The sequence below is a fragment of the Polyodon spathula genome, chromosome 17, assembly GCF_017654505.1.
Source record: "Polyodon spathula isolate WHYD16114869_AA chromosome 17, ASM1765450v1, whole genome shotgun sequence".
Taxonomy (NCBI): Eukaryota; Metazoa; Chordata; class Actinopteri; order Acipenseriformes; family Polyodontidae; genus Polyodon; species Polyodon spathula.
The window spans coordinates 5,968,201-5,987,831 of record NC_054550.1 but is presented as its reverse complement, the minus strand read 5'-3'; the positions used below and the strand labels follow the sequence as shown (position 1 = coordinate 5,987,831).

The 19,631-nt window shown below is 36.6% G+C and overlaps 1 protein-coding gene across 6 annotated transcripts in view; it reads right to left on the bottom strand.

Moving 5' to 3' along the window:
* The window catches only part of LOC121329748 (myotubularin-related protein 13-like), a 126,362-nt gene that overhangs the window by 26,515 nt on the left and 80,216 nt on the right, over positions 1-19,631 (bottom strand). For all 6 annotated transcript variants that reach the window (XM_041275499.1, XM_041275494.1, XM_041275495.1 and 3 more), the window contains 3 exons: positions 18,457-18,566; positions 17,159-17,308; positions 7,451-7,519 (listed from right to left, as the gene is read on the bottom strand). In XM_041275499.1, coding sequence (XP_041131433.1) covers positions 7,451-7,519; positions 17,159-17,308; positions 18,457-18,566 — 329 coding nt within the window. The remainder of the gene's footprint in view (positions 1-7,450; positions 7,520-17,158; positions 17,309-18,456; positions 18,567-19,631) is intronic.

The following is a 19,631-nucleotide window of genomic DNA, read 5'->3' as shown; positions in this document are numbered from 1 at the left end:
TTTTTTTACATTGAGAAGCATTCATCAGTGTTGATCAAGATGACTAAGATATGTGAGTCTGCTTTTAAATTACTAGCTACATCATTTTTCTTGGCCAATAATTTTTTTGTTTGTTTGTTTGTTTTTTTGTCAGTTTGCAGCTTCATTTGGAGTATGAAGATGCAATAGAAACATATTATATTCACAAATTTATGGAGGCACAGCAAAGGGGTGCAGTGCTCTGATCCGAAACCAGAATGAGTTGCTGGGAAACTCCAATCCACATTTCCTCAACAGTAAGTAATGTTGGTAGTTACCCAGTAGTTATCATGTTATTACATGGATTTGTATGCCCAGTAACAAAGTGTTACCATGTAACAAATAGAGGAACAAGGTTGTAAAATAAGGTTGTTTCAAGTTAAGCATGATCTAAAAGGAGATACTTGCGGAGGATCGCTCCAAAATGTGCACCATTAAGTAGATTCAGACAGCTGGGAGTGCTCTATGTCAAGGGAGGGCTTATGCACACAACATTGGCAGCCTGAACAACTATTTGACCATATACTTTTGACACATCCAAGTCTCATAATGGACTGATTAAATGGTATCTAGAGACAAAAGACAAAAATAAAATTATTTGATGTACTGGTTTGTCTTTTGTAATAGTTGATTTATTGACATTTTCTGGAGAAAACGGGCCCTGGCGGTTTCACACAAAAAAAAAGGGCTTGCCTTTTAAAGTTTCAGCTGCAGAAAGACCATCGAAAGTCTTTAGTGGTCAGCGGCTGCATCTTCTCAGTAATAGACAATGATTAAAAAGTTAGAATTAGTTACTGACTGCACTTTCTCATACAGAAAACAAAAAGCACTCTCAAGTAAGTCAAACTTTTTAATTTGGGAAAAAATATAAATACAACCGGCTGACAACATGTTGTTTAACCTTAAAAACAAACAAAAAACCACCAACACCACCACCACCAACAACAACATGAAGTCCTGTTCCTTCCAGTTGCAGTAAACAATTAGGGTTCCTGGGAGGTTGTTGTGACGACAGACAGACATTGCGTACTTTAAGTAAACACACTAAACACCAGTTCAGTGCATCTTCAAGGAAAGAAAGACAACATTTCAAACTGGTTTTCATCTCGCCAACTATATAAAACAGTAACAATTAAAATCTTTCAACTTGTACTCCACGGCCAAAGATCTATGGCAGCAGGAATGCAAACATTCTGCATAAAACAGAGTATTGTTTTGTTTTGTTTTTATTTGGTAAACATCCACATACATTGTTCATAAAAAGAAAGCAGAATATTGAATACAATTTAAAAAGTTCAAACCTCAATAAAACTGATCAGCAGTGAGACAATTCTTACAGTCCAAAAAATGTACGTAAAAATAGATAAACACTGTGTCAACCTTATACCCAGGATGACGCAAAAAGTCAACTAAGTTGACCTATTTCCATTGGGGTCATGTTGAAATGAAAAGGACGGAAACCATATATAAAAAGAAATTACATATTAAAAAGAAAATGTTATAATATGGGTTGCATGGGCATTCAAGAAGACATTGCTTCTTCCAAGTCTCCTATTAGATAAAAAAAAAAAAAATGTTTACCTCCTTCTTAAAAAAAATTCATGCTGTTCAAACTCTTAATATGGTTTGGAAGTGAATTCCATATCTGTGTGCCAGTGAAATAAAAAGTATCCATAGACTACTATTTTCTTGCAGCCAGAAGAGTCTTGACTATGGTCCCACAGAGTGCTGCATTTACTAAGAGCAGCCAGGGATGAAGGAGTACCTTCTCATAAGGAAAACAATATGCATCAAGGTAAGAAAAAGTGACTGAATCAGCATGCATTGGTTTTAAGAATACTGCTTATTTTAGTTTAAATTCTTAAAAGAAACAGCAGTGAACGGTGAGCCAGTGTTCCCACTGGGGTCTATTTCATAAACCCTACGTGTATTCTCATCCGGATATGAAAACCAAACGAAGAAGCATTTCCCATGCTGCAGGAGCGATCGTGGTCAAGAAACCTTGACCAAAGAACGACCTTGTTGGTATGGATAAACACGAACACCCTGGGGAGGCTTCTCAAAACTAACCCAATAGTCTCTCAGAGGGCGATAACCAAAGTGCACAACCTGATTCCTGCATCTCGTCCCCCTATCTTGAGATTAAAACGGAACTTGGACACTCCTGCCAAACAGACTTGACTCGCTGATCGCCCGTGTAAGGCTGCAGCTGTGAGAGAACAACCCTTTTTCCTGTTATTAAATTGGACGTGACTGTGGCGGCCTAGCGAAGAATGAACCATTTGAGTCCCATGGTTTCAGGCTTCAGTTGGCACTTTACCAGCCGGTTAGTGACAGGCTTTAGAAGACAAATAGTCAAAAGCTGAGACTGAGGGCACCCGACACTCTTGACAATCATTAACTACAAAATATTAAAATACAGAAAACGGCAGACTGCTTTAAAAGATTGCGGACTGTGGGGAAGAAAAACAAAAAGTACTCTGTCCAAACTAAATACGATACTGGCAACATGGAAACCTCATAATAGTTTCAGTCCTTGAAGATGGGTTGGTAAAAAGTACTGTAAGCTTGATATATGACTGTTATATAAGTCCTGATCTTGTTACACCCATGATGTCACCTCGTTATAACAAATGCACAGCCTTCTGAGTCATGTATGTGCTTCCAATGAACACAGACTGACTGGTTGTATAAATGTCAAGGTTATTGCCTAAGAACTTTAGATAAAGCAGTTGTCACGGTTTGAGCCTCCAGAATACGGTTATCTTTCAGAAACAACTCCTAGTAGATGTAGCACTAAGTACATGTCATGTTTGGCTTTGTTTGTAATATCTGCCAAACTGCCTGATCAAACACCAATATTTCACCATATTAACAGTATAATTAATAAAAACATTGTTTGCATTCAAGATGTTGTTCTTTTAGTTACATAACTGACCTAATAACATAATAGGAAAGAAAAAAAAAAAATGTTTCAAAAAGATAAATGATAGAGTACAGCCTTTCTTCCACTACTTAATAAACCCAGTTTAGTAAAAATTATAATATAAACAATTTATGACAAGAAGATGAAAGATTTTGTTCTTCTGTCCGAAACTGGTAAAATGGTGGTGATTAACTGAGATAAAGAGGAGTCCGGTCCAACATTAACAGCACAGTTGCTTTTAAACCCTTTTCTTCCTATGCACGTATGAAGCTATGTATGTATTTATTTATATTTTGTTCTTAACAGGACAGAGATTTGAAGCTACACAGTTTTTTTATTTTTGATTAAAATGTATGCTACCTACGGAACGTAATAAAAAACACAACCCCCCCCCCCCACAAAAAAAAAAAATTACAACTTTCCCCTCAATTTTACCGCCATTTGCGCAATCCAATTTGAAATGCCCAACTCAAATGCCTTACTGCTGCCACCCACTCACTGGTCAGGAGTGGGGGCCTCCACTTACGCTGTCAGGCCAATCACTCTTTGCACGCCAAAACAATGGTTTCCAAGCTACTGAACCCTAGAGGCAAGGGCCCAGCCTGGGAAGTTTCCGTCCGATTTGTCTGGCGCCTGACCAGTAGTGGTCTCTGAAATGCGATGAGGTGGCTTAGCCCCAGCCCACTTTATTCCCCACCCTGCGGGAGAGCAAAGACCAACACAGCATTCCCTCTGTGTCCCAGGCCATGGCTCACAAGTTACATTTTGATTTTTTACAATTAACACTAATGCACAAAAAGACAATGATAGATATGGCTTTTCACAGTGGAAAGCCAGGTACGCGAGAATGAAAAATGTGCTTTGGATTTGTGGCAGTGTAAGAATGGAAGCAAAAAAAATCTCTGAAATCTCAACCTTGTCCCAGTTGAGTTCATTTCCCTAAACCCATCTGTACCGCTGTAAACTCTTATTAGACCAAGCAAACGCTGAGACCAAGTAGTAAACAGATTCAGAAAAAAAAAAGTTATACCATCTTGACTTGCAAGCAAAACACGCGAATTGACCAAAACTTAACATACAACAAAACAAAACAGAACTTGTAGTAAACAACATGTTCAGGGAAACTATTTTAATTTGTTTGTTACAAAAGGCAGATATTTAATCGGTCTGAAAGGCCCACTCTCTCCCTACCCGTACTCTGTTTACAGTCTGTTCTGTTTTTGATCATACAAAGAATTTCTCTGAAGAATTTAAAATCACAAGGGACTTCGATTTCTACTTCTTCGTGTTAGATTCCTGTTTCCTCTCAGTGGCTTGAAGAGTTTTGTTTCTTCAGGAAGAGATGTTCTGGAAGATCAAACACACTCCATTAACAATCAAAATATTTTGGAGCCAAAGTTCAATTAATCCTGAAAGGGCTTTAAAGCAGAGTTTAAAGCTGAAATTCGTCACTGATCCTAGAAGGAAAACCTTCACTAGCTGAAGGTGGTTTCAGTATTCTTTATAACAGTAACTACCAAAAAATTGTTCTCATCTTTTTATCACTTTCAATGAAATGCAATCACCAGTCTTACCACTGACTACACTGTCACATGCTATGCTTTTGGAAATTGTCAAAGTGCAATTGCAAATTCCAGAAGACAGCACGAAACAGTATTTCAAATTTCCTCTTTTACTGGTAGCTCACAGCGCCAGTAACCCATTATAGTGCAGGCTATATAAGCGATTCTCATTTCCTCATTATGTCTTCATGCTGTGTAAAATGATTGCAAAAAAACAAGAAAAAAGTTCCTTGAAGTCTCAGCACTGGAAACTACTTCCAATACTTTTACTCTTAGTAAAATCACCACAGTATAAAATTATCCTTGACTTTATGAAGCAACAGACATCATACTGTGTATGTGGTTTTCTACCTCTAAAATTGTAAGTGTAAAGAAATATTGTAAGCATCTGTCCTTTTTCTTGTTGTGTTTTGTGATGACAGATGGGATTCTTGTAGCTTTACCAAGTGTTTAAAGCTATGGAGTTTATATACACTTTGCAAAAGGTGGGGGCATGAAACACATATGTTTTTAAACAAAGCATTCCCTGCAAACAATAAAAAGATGTAGGGGCAGAGCAATCTGCCACATTCTAGTTTCAGAACACCTTTAATTGATGTCAAGGTGCTATACACACAAAGGGATAGCCAAAAGCAACAGGGCAGACAGGGGAAAGATAGAAGCCTGAAACACATACTTAATTGACAGTTTTAATAATAAAGCCAACACTAACATGGTTGAACTGTTGTAGCATGAAGCGTGATTAATATCCAACCATAAGCAAGTACAAGGGCAAGAAGTTTAACTTGTTTCAAGTTTATGTGGACATCAGCTGTGCAGCACTGAGCTTTAATCATGATTAAATGTTGTGTGTGTGTGTATATATGTTAATTTTCACTATCAGTCTAGCTAAAGAAAGGCTTGTCAAAAACGGTTTTCTTTATTTATTCATGTGTTTACTCATGCTTGATTTGCTTATACAATTACGCTAGTCTGCTTGGGGTCATTGTCTTGTAGATCTGGACAATTATGGACATCCGCAGGGTGGTAAAGCCAGGCGAATTGGAATCTCTTTTGTACATGGTTGGCATTTAATAGGATATTTAATTGATCACCTGTACCCTTTCTGGAAATGTAGCCATACAAAAAAACAAATAATTAATTTGAAATTGTTTACATACTATACAGTTGGAACTTTACTGCTTAGTGCTCAGCACTAAAGCGTCAGGCTACACAAAACAGCAACAAATACATATTGCTTTATGCCTTGTCAATGTACCCAACTCCAGCCACTACTGACGGCTTTTCAAAAAAAAAAAATCTATTTTCTTTTTCCTGTTTACAGTCTTTAAACCCACAACGACCTTTACTTTCATCCAGATCTGATTTAAGAAAGGATGAACAAGGTGGTAGAGAACAAGCCTGCTGACAAGAGCAAGATCAAAATAATCTGAAGGACTTTTCTGTTTAAAGTAGGTATAAATAAAATGAACCTGATAGCAACGACAGCTACAAAAATGCACCAAATGTATCACCAGTATAATGACAGTTTTTCTAAGAATCATAGACTACAGCAGTGCAACAACTGTAGAGACACTATATCAAAGTGTGAGGTTTATACCATTGAAATACCTGTAAACAGAGGTTAAAACAGCATGGCTGTGAAACAGGTCTTTTTTTTTTTTTACTAGAAAACACTGGTAAAGTCATCATCAGAAATGTCTGAGATATTATCAGTTGAATTAGCTGTTGCAACAGATTTCCAAATCATCTTATCTCTACACACAGGGATGCCTTATGGTTAAAAAATAAAAGGAGTCACCTCTGCTCTAGAGGACCCAGTCAAACCAAAGACAGTGGTATACATGTTTTGATCTGTGCCTTAAACATTTGCCGCACATAACATTCCTCTATTGGACAGAGCAATTTTTCTTGTTTTTTTGGAAATCTGCCTGTTTTTTATTATTTTCCCTACAAGTCATGCTCCTTGTTTTCATGTTCTCTCTGTTTTTTGGTTAAAATATCACCATACTTTACAGTCACTACGCTACTGATTGAATGTTGGAGCCAAGCTATTTTTTGTAATAAATAATTCTTCAGTCCAGACTGCACAAATATCAAGCTCTTTATCTATCCAAATTACAGACCAGCTGAAAAGGTGGGGATGACATTGGAAACACAAAGTTCTGGCCAAGACATGCAGAAATCCTCCTATCTACGAATCTTACAATGTCATCAAGAATAAACACACTTCACGTCTAAATGTTTTTCTTAACTAAATTATAACTGAATGCTTTTAAAAAAGTTCTGGTCTGTTTATAAACACAATCTTTCCAGAAGACAGATACCGATTTTTTGGATCCCAGAAGAGGTCCCCTATCCCTCACAGAGAGGAGCCCTCAGACTGGCGGCACACAGGCCAGCAAAAACAAACAAATAAGGGTTGGACTGGAGGTCTGCTTTGACCATCGCATAATTCATTTTGGGCTTAATCTAAAAAAAGCAGTGATAAAAGATGATTTTCATTGTGTCACTGTTCATCTTTAATATGCTCCAACCACAACCAATGCAGGAGAGTACAAAAGCATAGATACACATTGTACTTCAATTTGTTGCCAGCTAACATGAGTATGTTGCTTTAATTGGCAGTTCAAATCAGGGGGTGATTAAGAAACTGACTTGCCCAAAGCAAAACTTTCACATCAGTCTGCACCCCACCATGCAACCACTTTAACAGGAAGGCAAAACCTCAGGCAGTCGAATAATTAAGGCCACCCTTCTTCAATTGTTTCATACAGTTAAAAATCTCTCTTTCTATAAAATAGCACACCTCTCGGTATAAGACATGCTGCTACGTCCTAATAGATTAACTTTATTACTAGCCTAACGTTTCAAGCCAATTAATTGACTCCATGGAGTCAAAAGGGCTGCCACTCGGGGGTTCAGACATGAAATGGGCACTTACCCGGTAAAAAGCTGTCGCCAGGGGCAGCAGGGCAGTGGCAACACTGTATTCTTCAGAGCTGGAACAGTCCTGCAAGTGAATACATTCAAAGTTTGAGACGTTGGACTGATATAAATCAGGGAACAAATCCCGCCTGATCAGCAGGGGTGAAACATGGACCCCAAGCATGGATTCTGTGATAAACAAATTGATACATGTAAGGTGTACTCCACACATTGAAGGGTTTTAACAATCCAGGGGAATTTTCACCATCTGCAATTAAAAACACAGCCAAGCAAGGCACACAGCCAAAACATACAGCTTTCTTTTAAAATTGTGGCTCATTTGTTATACATTGCTTTATTTAATAGCAAAGAGAGAGGGGGGTAAAACTGGGGGTACAGAATTATGCAACTGGGGTAGGTAAGTAATTACTGTAGGTTAGCCTATCAGAGATTATTTGGATCACACACATCAAAGAACCTGACGAGGACAAACAAACATCAAGAGGGAGTTGACATAGTGCAGTTGGCAATATGGGATATAAGTAACTACACTATGTAACAACAAAGTTCTGAAGCACCAGTACATTATCCACCTTGTCTCTGTGCCAACATCAGTTAGAATGGAAATATGTTGTTGGTATGTATAAAATCAATAAGCTGCTGATGTATGGTTTTAGTATATTTGCATGGAATTCAGCAGGCACAGGTAGTTCTACTTCAGCAATGAAACCACTACATTGAACAGATTTTAATGAACAGATCACTAGATCAGTGTTTTGTGGAACTGCCCAGTCTAGCCTTCACCTGGCAATGCTACAGACTACTTGTAGGTGAGCATAAGAGAGGAGAGTTCGGAGCAGGACACACATACTGACTGAAGCTTCAGGTGCCAATTCAAACCTTTCCACTTTGTCTTGTAGCTGTAAGAAATGAGGACAAAGAGCCAGGAAGTCTAAATGTATTTAGGAAGTTATTTTGAGTTCACCACACACAGTTCTGTGAAAACTGATAAAGACCAATACAATTAGACCCAAAGTGACCCAATTAATATTATACTGTGTACATACATATTTAATTATAAAATACCACCTTTAGAAGGCCTTGGGTTAACTTTACATAGACAATAGTGAAAATTGAGGTCAATTACAAGAGTACACAGTCCCCACCCTCACCAGGCAGGCACCACAAGTGTTACTGTTTTTCACGAGGCATTCAAAGATTCAAAATGAAGGCTGAATCACGTTTTAATCCAATTGAACCCTGAATACAGTTTGTGAAGGATTGATCAGAAGTGCTTCTTAAGAAAAATCAGAGGCCCTATAGGAAGTAGGCAATGGACCCTACTAGAGGTTTTCAAGAGCTTGGAGACAGGCCAAGGTTTTAAAAAATTAGTTACAGGAAATTGGACTTAATCCCCTCTCAAAACACAGTGTTGTAAAATGCCTTCTGCACTGTACTGTGCTGTGCTGTACTTCTTGAAGGGCAGCCTCAACTACCAGGACTTGTGCTTCAGAATTCAGGCGTTAAAAATGGTTCTGTTTTTATAGCACGGCTGCAGGATTTGTTTTGGGGTGCTGTTGGGTTAAGATCTTTGGTAGCATGGACAGATACAAAAGTGGGTTTCTTCATGATCGGGTCACAATGGAATACCTTGCATGATGAGGTTCGGTGACGGGAAAGCCAGTATTAAACTTGTTTATCCACAGCTTTTTCCTACCTAACAAGTGGAATGTTAGGATAACGTTATTTTATAAAAAGAGGCTGATTGTGTGGAAGATATATAATTCAGTCACGTACAGTACAATGGCAAAGATGGTGGGATATGTATCGGTGTCTATATTCCTAGTTGTTGATGGTCATAATACACTTACATAACAGAATAACAGTTTTAAATTCTATTTAATTGTAAAATATAATGGTATAAATATATAGGGGATGTGAGATACTAGGCTGTCATAGTACTATGGAAAAGTTTCTAGTAAAAAATAAAAAAAAACTATTTATTAGGAAGACAGAGGTGTGTGTGTTTTTTTTTTTTTTTTTTTTTTTTTACAGGCCATAAACATTTGGTCCATAAAAAGGTTAAACAAATATCTTCAATCTCCTAGGCTCCAGTAATTTTGTGGAGATATCTACTCTGAGAATGCATGATCAGCCCTGTTCCCTTGTGCAGTCACTCAGGAAGTTGGTGCGTACGTGTGTGCGCACTTGTGTGTGGCGGAACACATCAGACCTTGTGGGAAGATCCAATACTGTGTCCTACACAACCAGAAAGTATTGTGCTGTTTAAAAATGAATATGAACTTATTGTCTTTGCATTATTCGAGGTCTGACAACACTGCATCTTTTTTGTTATTTTGACCGGTTGTCATTCTCTGCAAATAAGTGCTATAAATGACAATATTTTTATTTGGAATTTGGGAGAAATGTTGTCAGTAGTTTATAGAATAAAACAAAAATGTTCATTTTACCCAAACACATACCTATAAATAGTAAAACCAGAGAAACTGATAATTTTTCAGTGGTCTCTTAATTTTTTCCAGAGCTATATCTATCTATCTATCTATCTATCTATCTATCTATCTATATATATAGTGTTATATATCTTTACATTCCTGCAATGCAGAGTTACTTTAGCTAGTAGGAGAAATATAGTAATGAAAAAGTTAATATAAAGAAACATGGTAAAAATTGCAAAATTCAATGTATTTACAGTTCTTGTACCTCAAATTCCCTTAGTTGCATAAATTACATACGTGGAATGCTTAATAAATTTAAAAGAAAAGAAAAGAAAATTCATTCTCCAGGAGAGGTCTTTTGTGAAACAATTCACACAGAGAAATCTGTTCCCACATTCTTAAATTAAATTAAAAATAAATGCATCAAAAAAGAAATGAAACCATTTCTAAAATGGTTCACAATCCTGGCACCGCTGGCATCGTAGTGCTGCTTCACAGGGGATAAGAAAACCTCATCAACCACAAACTCAACAGGTTTGTACCATCTGTTTCACTCCCACTCATTAGAAACGAATACTACTTGTATACAGGTAAAAATATAGGAAACTAGTCAAGTAGGCAAATATTTCAGCTAAAACTATGTGTAGAACGCCCGACTGTATCACGCCTACATTTTACTTTACATTATTATTTTGTGTTTTTTTTTTTCTGATTTACAATGTAACCTATGCTAAGACTGAGGAGAAATAGAAGCATACAGTATTGTTCATTATTAATTGCTTGAGATAATGAAAATGACAAGCATGCATCCCCTGGTTTCACAGGCACATCTGAATTACTTTAACTGAAATGCCATGCATGTTTGTGAATGTTATCATGAGGCCCATGGCAATAAAGCTGAGCATTTTCAGCCTGTAATCCTCTTTAGAGGAAATGGTTGGAATGCCAAGATGCATTTTGACTTTTATTCCACAGCCTGGCTACTTTCGCAGTACAACACTGTCCAGTTCTTAAACTACACCAGCTGGAGTAAAAAAAGAAAAACACTAATTTGTAAAGTATTCCACAAATAGTTTAATTAATTTAATTGAACATGCCAGAAACCTGTGGCTCGACTAAACAAGGAAAGACAACACTGGCCACAACCACGAATGTTTAAAGAGCATGTTTATTTTAAATTGTACACATTTGGAATCGTGCAAAAGGTTTAGTAATTAATCATTAGGTTTTCCCAACAATTGCGCGACACAATGTATTTCATGTTTTTTTTTTTTTTTTCTCCAAAAAACTAATTGTGTCACTTATCCCCATCCGTCTCAGCATCCCAAGTGCAGAATGTCTGTCCTGGAATCATAAATCCCTGAGGTATCATTAGGCTCTGTGTAAACATCTTTGTAAAACATTGTTCTAATAGACATCTTCGGGAAAATCTTTTAAATCGCGCTCTGAAAATCAAACGGAATTGGCGAACGGACCGACGCTACAAATTTGCCAACTAAAACTAACCAAGTTCAGCCTTTTTTTTTTTTTTTTTTTGGTAAATCAGCTGTCAGAACTGCATAACCAAAAGAAAACACAATATATGACAAGTGTAAAAAAAAATACAATACCACAATATGAATCTATTGGTCTGGCTAACATTCCCAAACAAGGGTTAACAAAAAAACAGCTTCTCATGTTTATTACAACACATACCTACACCCTTTACCCTAATTACACCCACCCACACTCCAGCAATCATTTACACAAAAGTTTCCAGCTTCCACTAATATGTGTATTGTACACGTTTGGTACAAGCTCACAACACAGGCCATAAAGTAACTTCTTATAATTATTGCTTAAACCAACAGATTTCAATTTAGCATCAGGCATCCTCCTGGTATTTACAATGTCTACCTGGCAGAATGTCTGTGTATGCTAGTTCCTACTACATCTTTAATGGCCAAGATAACAGAGCTTTAAAAGTCTGTAAACCCCATGATAAATCTTGCATTTGTGCAATTTGAAATTAACAATCAAAGATGCAATAAAACAGCACGTGGGGCTCCTACGTACTCTAAAAGTCTAGCCAGGTTTATTTTCAACAGTCTAATGGCTGCTGATTGACTACAAAGGCTTTTCTGCCATATTTATTTCATTAGACAACTTTCTAAAACACCTAGTTAACAATCACTGGCCATTGAGAGAACAATGAGAATGCAGCAGAGTGGAGGGTGCTGTGTTTATGCAAAGTCTTGGAGGCATGTTCAATGAGGTCCATTTGTCACTTTACAGGGTGAGGAAACAGCCAATAAGATTATATAACAAAACCAAATTCATTGACAAATAACGAGTGTTTTGGAATTAATAATGTAGTTTGCATTACATAATGCATGGGGATAAACAGATGGCAAGAAAGCACACTTACCCTTCCGAGGGTAAAATACATGTTTATTTATTTATTTAAAAAGAGAAAGTACGTGTCATAACACTGACGACTGCACTGGTAAATATCTCGGGAATACAATTCAACTTCAAAGTCAATTCAAAACAGTGACATCACAATCAAGACACCTACCTCGTCATCAGCCTTTTCAATGAAAATGACAATGTACTAAAGATTGGTAATGAGCTGGATTTTTTTACTTGTATATGAATAATACAATGCAAACAGACGTCACTTCACTTCCGTTCACTTCTATAATATAATAATGAATTTCTTGTCTCCTGGTATGCTGCAGTCAAACATGGGGATGCTGTAACTTCTTTGTAGACACATACTGTACTTCAGGTTCCAGTGCAGTCATTGTAGCACCTTTGAAGAGCCCTACAGCTTCCATTTTAGTGCAAAAGCATGAAATGCAATTTGTATTCATAACCACCCCAACAGAAAAACAAAACCAGAATATGAAAAGTATATAACCTAAAAGTTTCTTTCCCTTACCTCAAGCAAACCAAACACTTAACTTTTAAATTGAAAGGCTGCCATTAACAGACATCACAACAACAGTAAACACTTCTAATTATTTGGCATTCATTTTATTGTAGCTGTTAAGCACTAAAACTTGTTTTTTCAATAGATGAAGTCATGATTAAGACAATACGAATTCTTCAAACTGCTTGTGAAAATACCTCTGCTGAAACGAACCATTATATAGTCACAGTACCAAAATACTGGGGTGCATTTCAAATTAAATAAATCATACACACAATGCTAAAGGCAAAAAAATAGATATATATCATCTTGATAAATCACCGGAAAGCAATTCCAGTCTAATAATTCTAATTATAAGCAACAAGGCTAATTGTTGGCGTTCGTACCATTTCAATGACTGTATATGTTCTTGCACAAACCGGGGTGTTGAATAGAGAAACAGCAAAAATACGAAAGCAATTACCGATCAAGCCAAACAATGTGCTATTTTTATTCATTTAAGGGCCCACTGGAGACAAAGCCAGATATGCAGGCTCCAAACCATGTGCAACAATATCTGGAAAATGTGATGATGGAACTGTATAATGCCTGTTGCCTTAGTAAAATACAAAAAACAACTTTATTACATAAACTGTTAAGACAACATCCAAGCGTCACAACAAACAAATCTTCATTTTGACAAGTCTGTTGAGGCTTGCTCATTTCAATTACGTTACAGCTATAATTTGTTAAAAAAAAAAAAAAAAAACTACCGGATAAAGTGGACAGAAAATGCAAAGTGCATGCACCAGCAGGAATTCCATTTAAACAGTGGCAATTGCATGTTGAGCTCCAGTTCTTGTATATCTTGGCTTTGTTTCTTCTGTCCTGATCCGGTTGAAAGATTTTGACAGATACGTTTTTATAACCAATCTTAACCAGTTTTCACCAAGCCCCTGCCAAAAGTGACACTTAAACAGCGTATCTTAACACCCTTGCGTGCTGCCGAGGGACATATTTATATGATCATGTCACGCCAATATCATTCAAGATAAAAAGGCAGAGAGGCATGCAATAGAAAATGAAATCTGAACCAAACTGAAATACTAACAGTCACAACTAAAAAAATTATATCAGAAAGCGGCTAATTACTTTAGGTACCATCCAACCTAAAAAGGAAGCACTGTTTGCTGCCATGCAATGCAAAATTTGACACAGGCTTTAAAAGCACACATCATTTATTGCACCTGTGATATCAACGGTGTGCCATACTTTACTTGGCCAGCCGTCTCAAACGTTGGAGCTCAATAATTATGATGATCAATATACAGTCTGTATGCATGTGTTCCCTTCAGATTGGCATATCTTGGCATATTTATCGATTGTCTGAAAAAATAAATGAAACATGGTTCTGGTCATCTAACCTTCAGAAGTACTGTACACTGACAGTCTTGAAGCTGGTACTAGGTGTCCTATAGGGATTGGCACTGTAGCTATTAACTTGCCTGCAAACAACTTTATGAAAACCAACTATCTTCTCAAGTGTCTTATCCAATGAGTACCAGATTAAATTAGCTGGCTAAGGGTATGATAGCTGATATTTTCTACGTGGAAGCTGCAATTTCAAAATGAAACCATTAAGGCCAAGACACATTGAGAGCAACATACTTTTTCCAAGGGTCTGGTACTTAACCCAGCTAGTCTCCTGCTGTCGTCGTGTTTGTAGCACGCTATACGTTTCAACTACTAAATAATCCACTTCTGATGCAAATTATTACTCCTTAATGACATTCAAACTTATATCATCTGACACTATTTCTTTTGTTAATCTACATCTCCCAAAGGGATACATTATGACATTTAAATATTTTCTTAAGCCATAATGTATACAGATGTTTGGACACCTTGCCATAGAACTCTCTGTGCTTTTGTAAAAAAAAAAAAGTGAAGTATTTTGAATTGTCCCCTAAAACTAATTCCTCATGAAGAGTCGTAACCATAAATGTATCCCCTGGCAATGGTGACCCGCAGCTTTAAAAAGAGCTGCATCATCACTGTGATACTTTTGTCAGTAATGAAAAACTGTAAGTGTGACAATTTTCAAAGCTAGTGTCACGATGCACGGTTACTGCACATTACAGGATACCATGACAGGAAATGTCATGGATACTCAAGACGTGGCACATTAATTACACATTCAAAGTAAAATAAATAAAATGGGCCGTGGAAACTACCCATAGCTGAAAACGGTAGTATAATTGACTTTTACTTTAACACCAAATTTCAATCTCTTCAGAGGCTGTTCTTTGACAATGAAATTGCAAACTGAAAGGTATGTTCTAAATGTATGTGCCAGACTTGGCTATGCACTCTTTGGCCGTCCATCACACTCTCATACTGTTTCTATTAAAATTCTGTATTGGGCATGTTATAAACAACCACAAGGGTCAGTGTTCACACTAAATTAAAACCAGATAAAGCTTGTGAAAACTATACAAGGCACCTGTAAGAGATATGATCTGGAACCAAAATCCAGGATGTTTTTCATTGCCAATTTTATGTAGATTACCTGTGACTAAAAAAAAAAGATGTTCACAAAGAGACAGGTTATCAGTTATGGGTCCAACATAATAGGAGAAATCAATGGGATAACTGAACAAGCAAAAGGTTGTCAAAATGTTTTTGTGTTTGAGAGGAACGGTAGTTCCTTGCGCCAAGTTATCAGCGAGAACTGCCAGAGACTCTATACAGCAAGGATAAATGTATGTTTTTTCAGGGTATTGGCGCAGCTACAGTAAATCAGACAAAAGCACTATTTCACTTTTAATTTGTAGTTCCCAACACTCTTAGGTGAAATGTAGAAAAAAAGTCAATACCTGTCACACAATAAGAGAAATAAATCAAAAGGTAAAAATGTCCTTCTCCTCCTTTTTTGCATATTACAGGACATCTGAGTTTAATGACAATTAACTTGTTTTGGCAACATGGAAATATACTAAGGAACTCACTTATTATTATTATTATTATTATTATTATTATTATTATTATTATTATTATTATTATTAATTATTAAATTACTTATTTCTGTTTTAAAATGGAACATTTGCCTACAAAAAAATATAAATACAAATATAAAAAAAAGGTCTAGCATGCGTGGGTTTTGAAACTATAAACTATAAGCATGAATAGCTGAGAAAACAAACAGAAATTTGAAAGACGAAGTCAGCCAGCTCAGAATTCTCGGGACTTATTTTTCAGATTTCCGATATTTTTTTGAGATATTTTTTTTCGAGTCACCTCATCATTCTGAGAGTCTGAACTTGATCTCTGAAAATTGTTGGTTTCCTGTCAGTGTAATTGTGGTCCCTATTGGCGCAAGGAAGTATGGGTCCTCTCGATATACTGGTTGATGAGAGTAATGCTATTTGTTGTCCCCACTGGACAAAAAGGAATGTTCTTTGGTGAGAATTAGTTATATGCTGAAGGACAGCCTATATATTTGGTAAAAGGAAAACATAAATAAACATTTATAAATATTGAAATAAATGAATACATAAATCAATAAATAGGCATGTATTTCTTTATCTTGATATTTCCTTCTTTTTCACTATCAGATATAAAAACTGCCATTTAATACTGTATGAAACAAAAATATATACTCAACAGTTCTTAATCAATTGTATATTAAATATTACATTTTTGTACAGGTCGTCATGCTTTCATTTCTTTTTATTTTCAAATTTAAAAATATACTGTAACGATCCAGACAATTGCTGTTCTTGTTTGTCTTGTCTGTCTTTTATGTAAGGGGGACGGGTCACGCTGTTACTTAGCATGGGAAGAGGGAGTGAGTGAATGAGTGGGGAGAATGTGTGTTGCAGAGCATGGATGTGACTGGCTGATGCAAACAGGAACAACTGTAAAAGCAGTGGGGGGTCAAGGTTGCCCCAATTGTTTCTACTAACTTGGCTTGTGTTTTTCAGGCACAATAAAAGCAGATCGAACTTGCATCAAAAACACAAGCCAAGTTAGTAAAAACAAAACGGCTGGGCACTTCTGATAATGTTTTTTTTTTTTTTTTTCACATTTTCAATGCGCTTGTTTCAGATTAGAATATACTTTAACAAAGCTGGTTGTACTCCATATAGACTTATGGAAACCATATCATTAAAATGTCTCCTGTGGGTAATGCATTTAACTGACAATAAAACTAAAAGTATGTAGTATGTAGATCTTGCACTGCAGCATCTAATAACTGTCTATGCATGTTGTTTTTTTTCGTTTACACACACACACACACACACACACACACACACACACACACACACACGATAAATGGAATGTATTACAGCTGCAGATTTAAAGAACTGACCTGTAGTGCACAATTCATCATCCGCACAATGTAGTCAAACTGCTGATGGTTCAGTATTGCTCGGTTTTGCTGCACATGTAAACTGAGTTCTTGCGTCAGACACTGCCGGGCAGCCTTTCCCTTTAGAGCCCGCAGAGCAGCAGGGAGAGTCTAAATACAGAGATGAAATAGAAAAATATTACATTCACACAAGACATTCAGGACCTGGTTTTCCATGGTGTTTACTGAGGAGTGGGCAAATTGCCTGCAATCTGCACACAGTGGAAAATAAAGGCCTTAAAAAGTCACAGCGAACAAGCTGACAATAATTATTGCATTCTTTATTTTCCTTGTGCGTGTGCGTGTGTTTTTGGATAGTTGTCATTTATTGTTCTCGGACAGATGAAGGACAATTAATACAGCTATTTTTAGGCCATATTAAGCTAAATGTAATTACCAAAAATGTTATGAATCCCTAGTCATACCGACTAGATGTGAATTGTTATCAACACACATTACATTTGCAAAATCATTCAGTTTAAAAAGTACTTGCCATTACTTTTTGTACACAATTGTATACCTGAAACTATATAATGTTAGAGTCACTAGAGAAAGGTATTTTTTTGTTTGTTTGTTTGCTTGTTTTTAAATCAAGCCAAACTTAGTAATGCTTTAACGGTCTTAGAAGCTTTTACAATGTATTACGAGTGTACATTCCCAGATCTATTTTTGGTAAATTTCCTGATTACATAATAAAAGCTTTTAGAAACACTTGTGGTTAATATTCCGAAAGTATAATATTGAGAGCTATGAACATGCATTTAAAACATTGTTCCTAATGAAATGTCATGCATTTCATGCATTAAATTCTTATTTTTTCTTTGGGGGCTAATTATCAGTGTACTCTTCACTTTTACAGTTGTACAGAGACACATGCCTGAATTTATACAATAACTTTATAAGCCACATTGGAAGCAAGTTCACGCTGGCCACTGTCCCATTTACTGTATAGGGAAACAACCAGTGCAAAGATACCATGTTTATGAAAGTTTATATTGACTTTGGTCTCTGCCAGGTCTCTTAAAACCACCAAACAGCAAATTTATTTTAATGCATGTGACAAAGTTTAAGGAACAGTAAAAAGTTTGGAGTTTATTCATGATGACTCCAGCTTGTCCCTGTTCTAGACTGGCTGTTACATTTATACAGCTGGTGCTTCTGAAAGGACTCTGTGGGATGGGGGCAATCCAAGCTGTACTTTTTGTGCTGGCTGAGAGATATAGCACTAAGACAGATATGCTGGAGTTAACATACATTACCTTTTCTGTCTCGAGTATTTTATTATCAAATATGAATGAGATGCAACTCCGAACCACCTCCAGCCTGCGGGCACTGTTGAAAATGGATCCGGTTTTGGCCATTATTGAGACTGGCAGAAGAGATAAAAACAGGAACACAGCTCTATTAACTATATGAATTAGGTAAAGTATGCTAATGAAAACATCTATATGGACACAGTACAAATGACTACTCAAGAATAATTATTTCAAATGAAGACAAAGTGCAAGTGTTTAAAAAACTGCAAGATAGTATATAAATAAAAGCACATATAATACACAAGGACAAAAAAAAAAAAAAAAAAAAAACTCAAAATGACTTAACAAGAATCAGTCATTTTGGTGTTTTTTGGTTTTGAAATGTAATTTTCTCCACTCGAAAACACTGTTGAAAATGGATCCGGTTTTGGCCATTATTGAGACTGGCAGAAGAGATAAAAAAAGCAGCTCTATTAACTATATGAATTGTAAAGTATGCTAATTAAATATTCTCACAAAGCAAGAAACGCAGAAGTGCAGAAATAAAGGAGCTATATTACATTATACCTAAAAGCCCCGGGAGCAGTCACACCTTTCTGACGTATGCCACACATGAAAAAGTGCAGAAATAAAGGAGCTATATTATATTATACCTAAAAGCCCTGGGAGCAGTCACATTGACGGCCACACAGAAAACAACTGTATTGTGATTATACAGAACAGTACTTTATTATTTTTATTTTCTACTCTGCAATGTGTTTAGCTGTAATTAGATTAGTCTCTACTCTTTGCCTGAGTGAATGACTGACAGTCTATTGTTTTTCAAACAGCCTTTTCAAAGGCTGGCGTCTGCTTGCCAGCTGTGCTGATTTGGTCAGTCAATTAGCATCGTGACTAGTGAAAATAAATACCAGAGACTGTGGAGTTTTACAATGCAAGAAAATATGGAGTTGATGTTTTGGATCAGATGGCACGGAAGTATTCCGTGAAAGCTGGCTCCCGACGGTGGTCTGTTTAGGTGTTTTACAATGTATTGGACCTAGCAGCCATCAACTCCTGGGTCCTTTTCAAAGAATGCACAGAGAAGAATTTACCAAGGAGAGAATATATTTTACTGTTAACACAGGAACTTCGCAAGAAGCGTTTCGAACAGAGAGAGACTGCCAAGCGTGTACCCA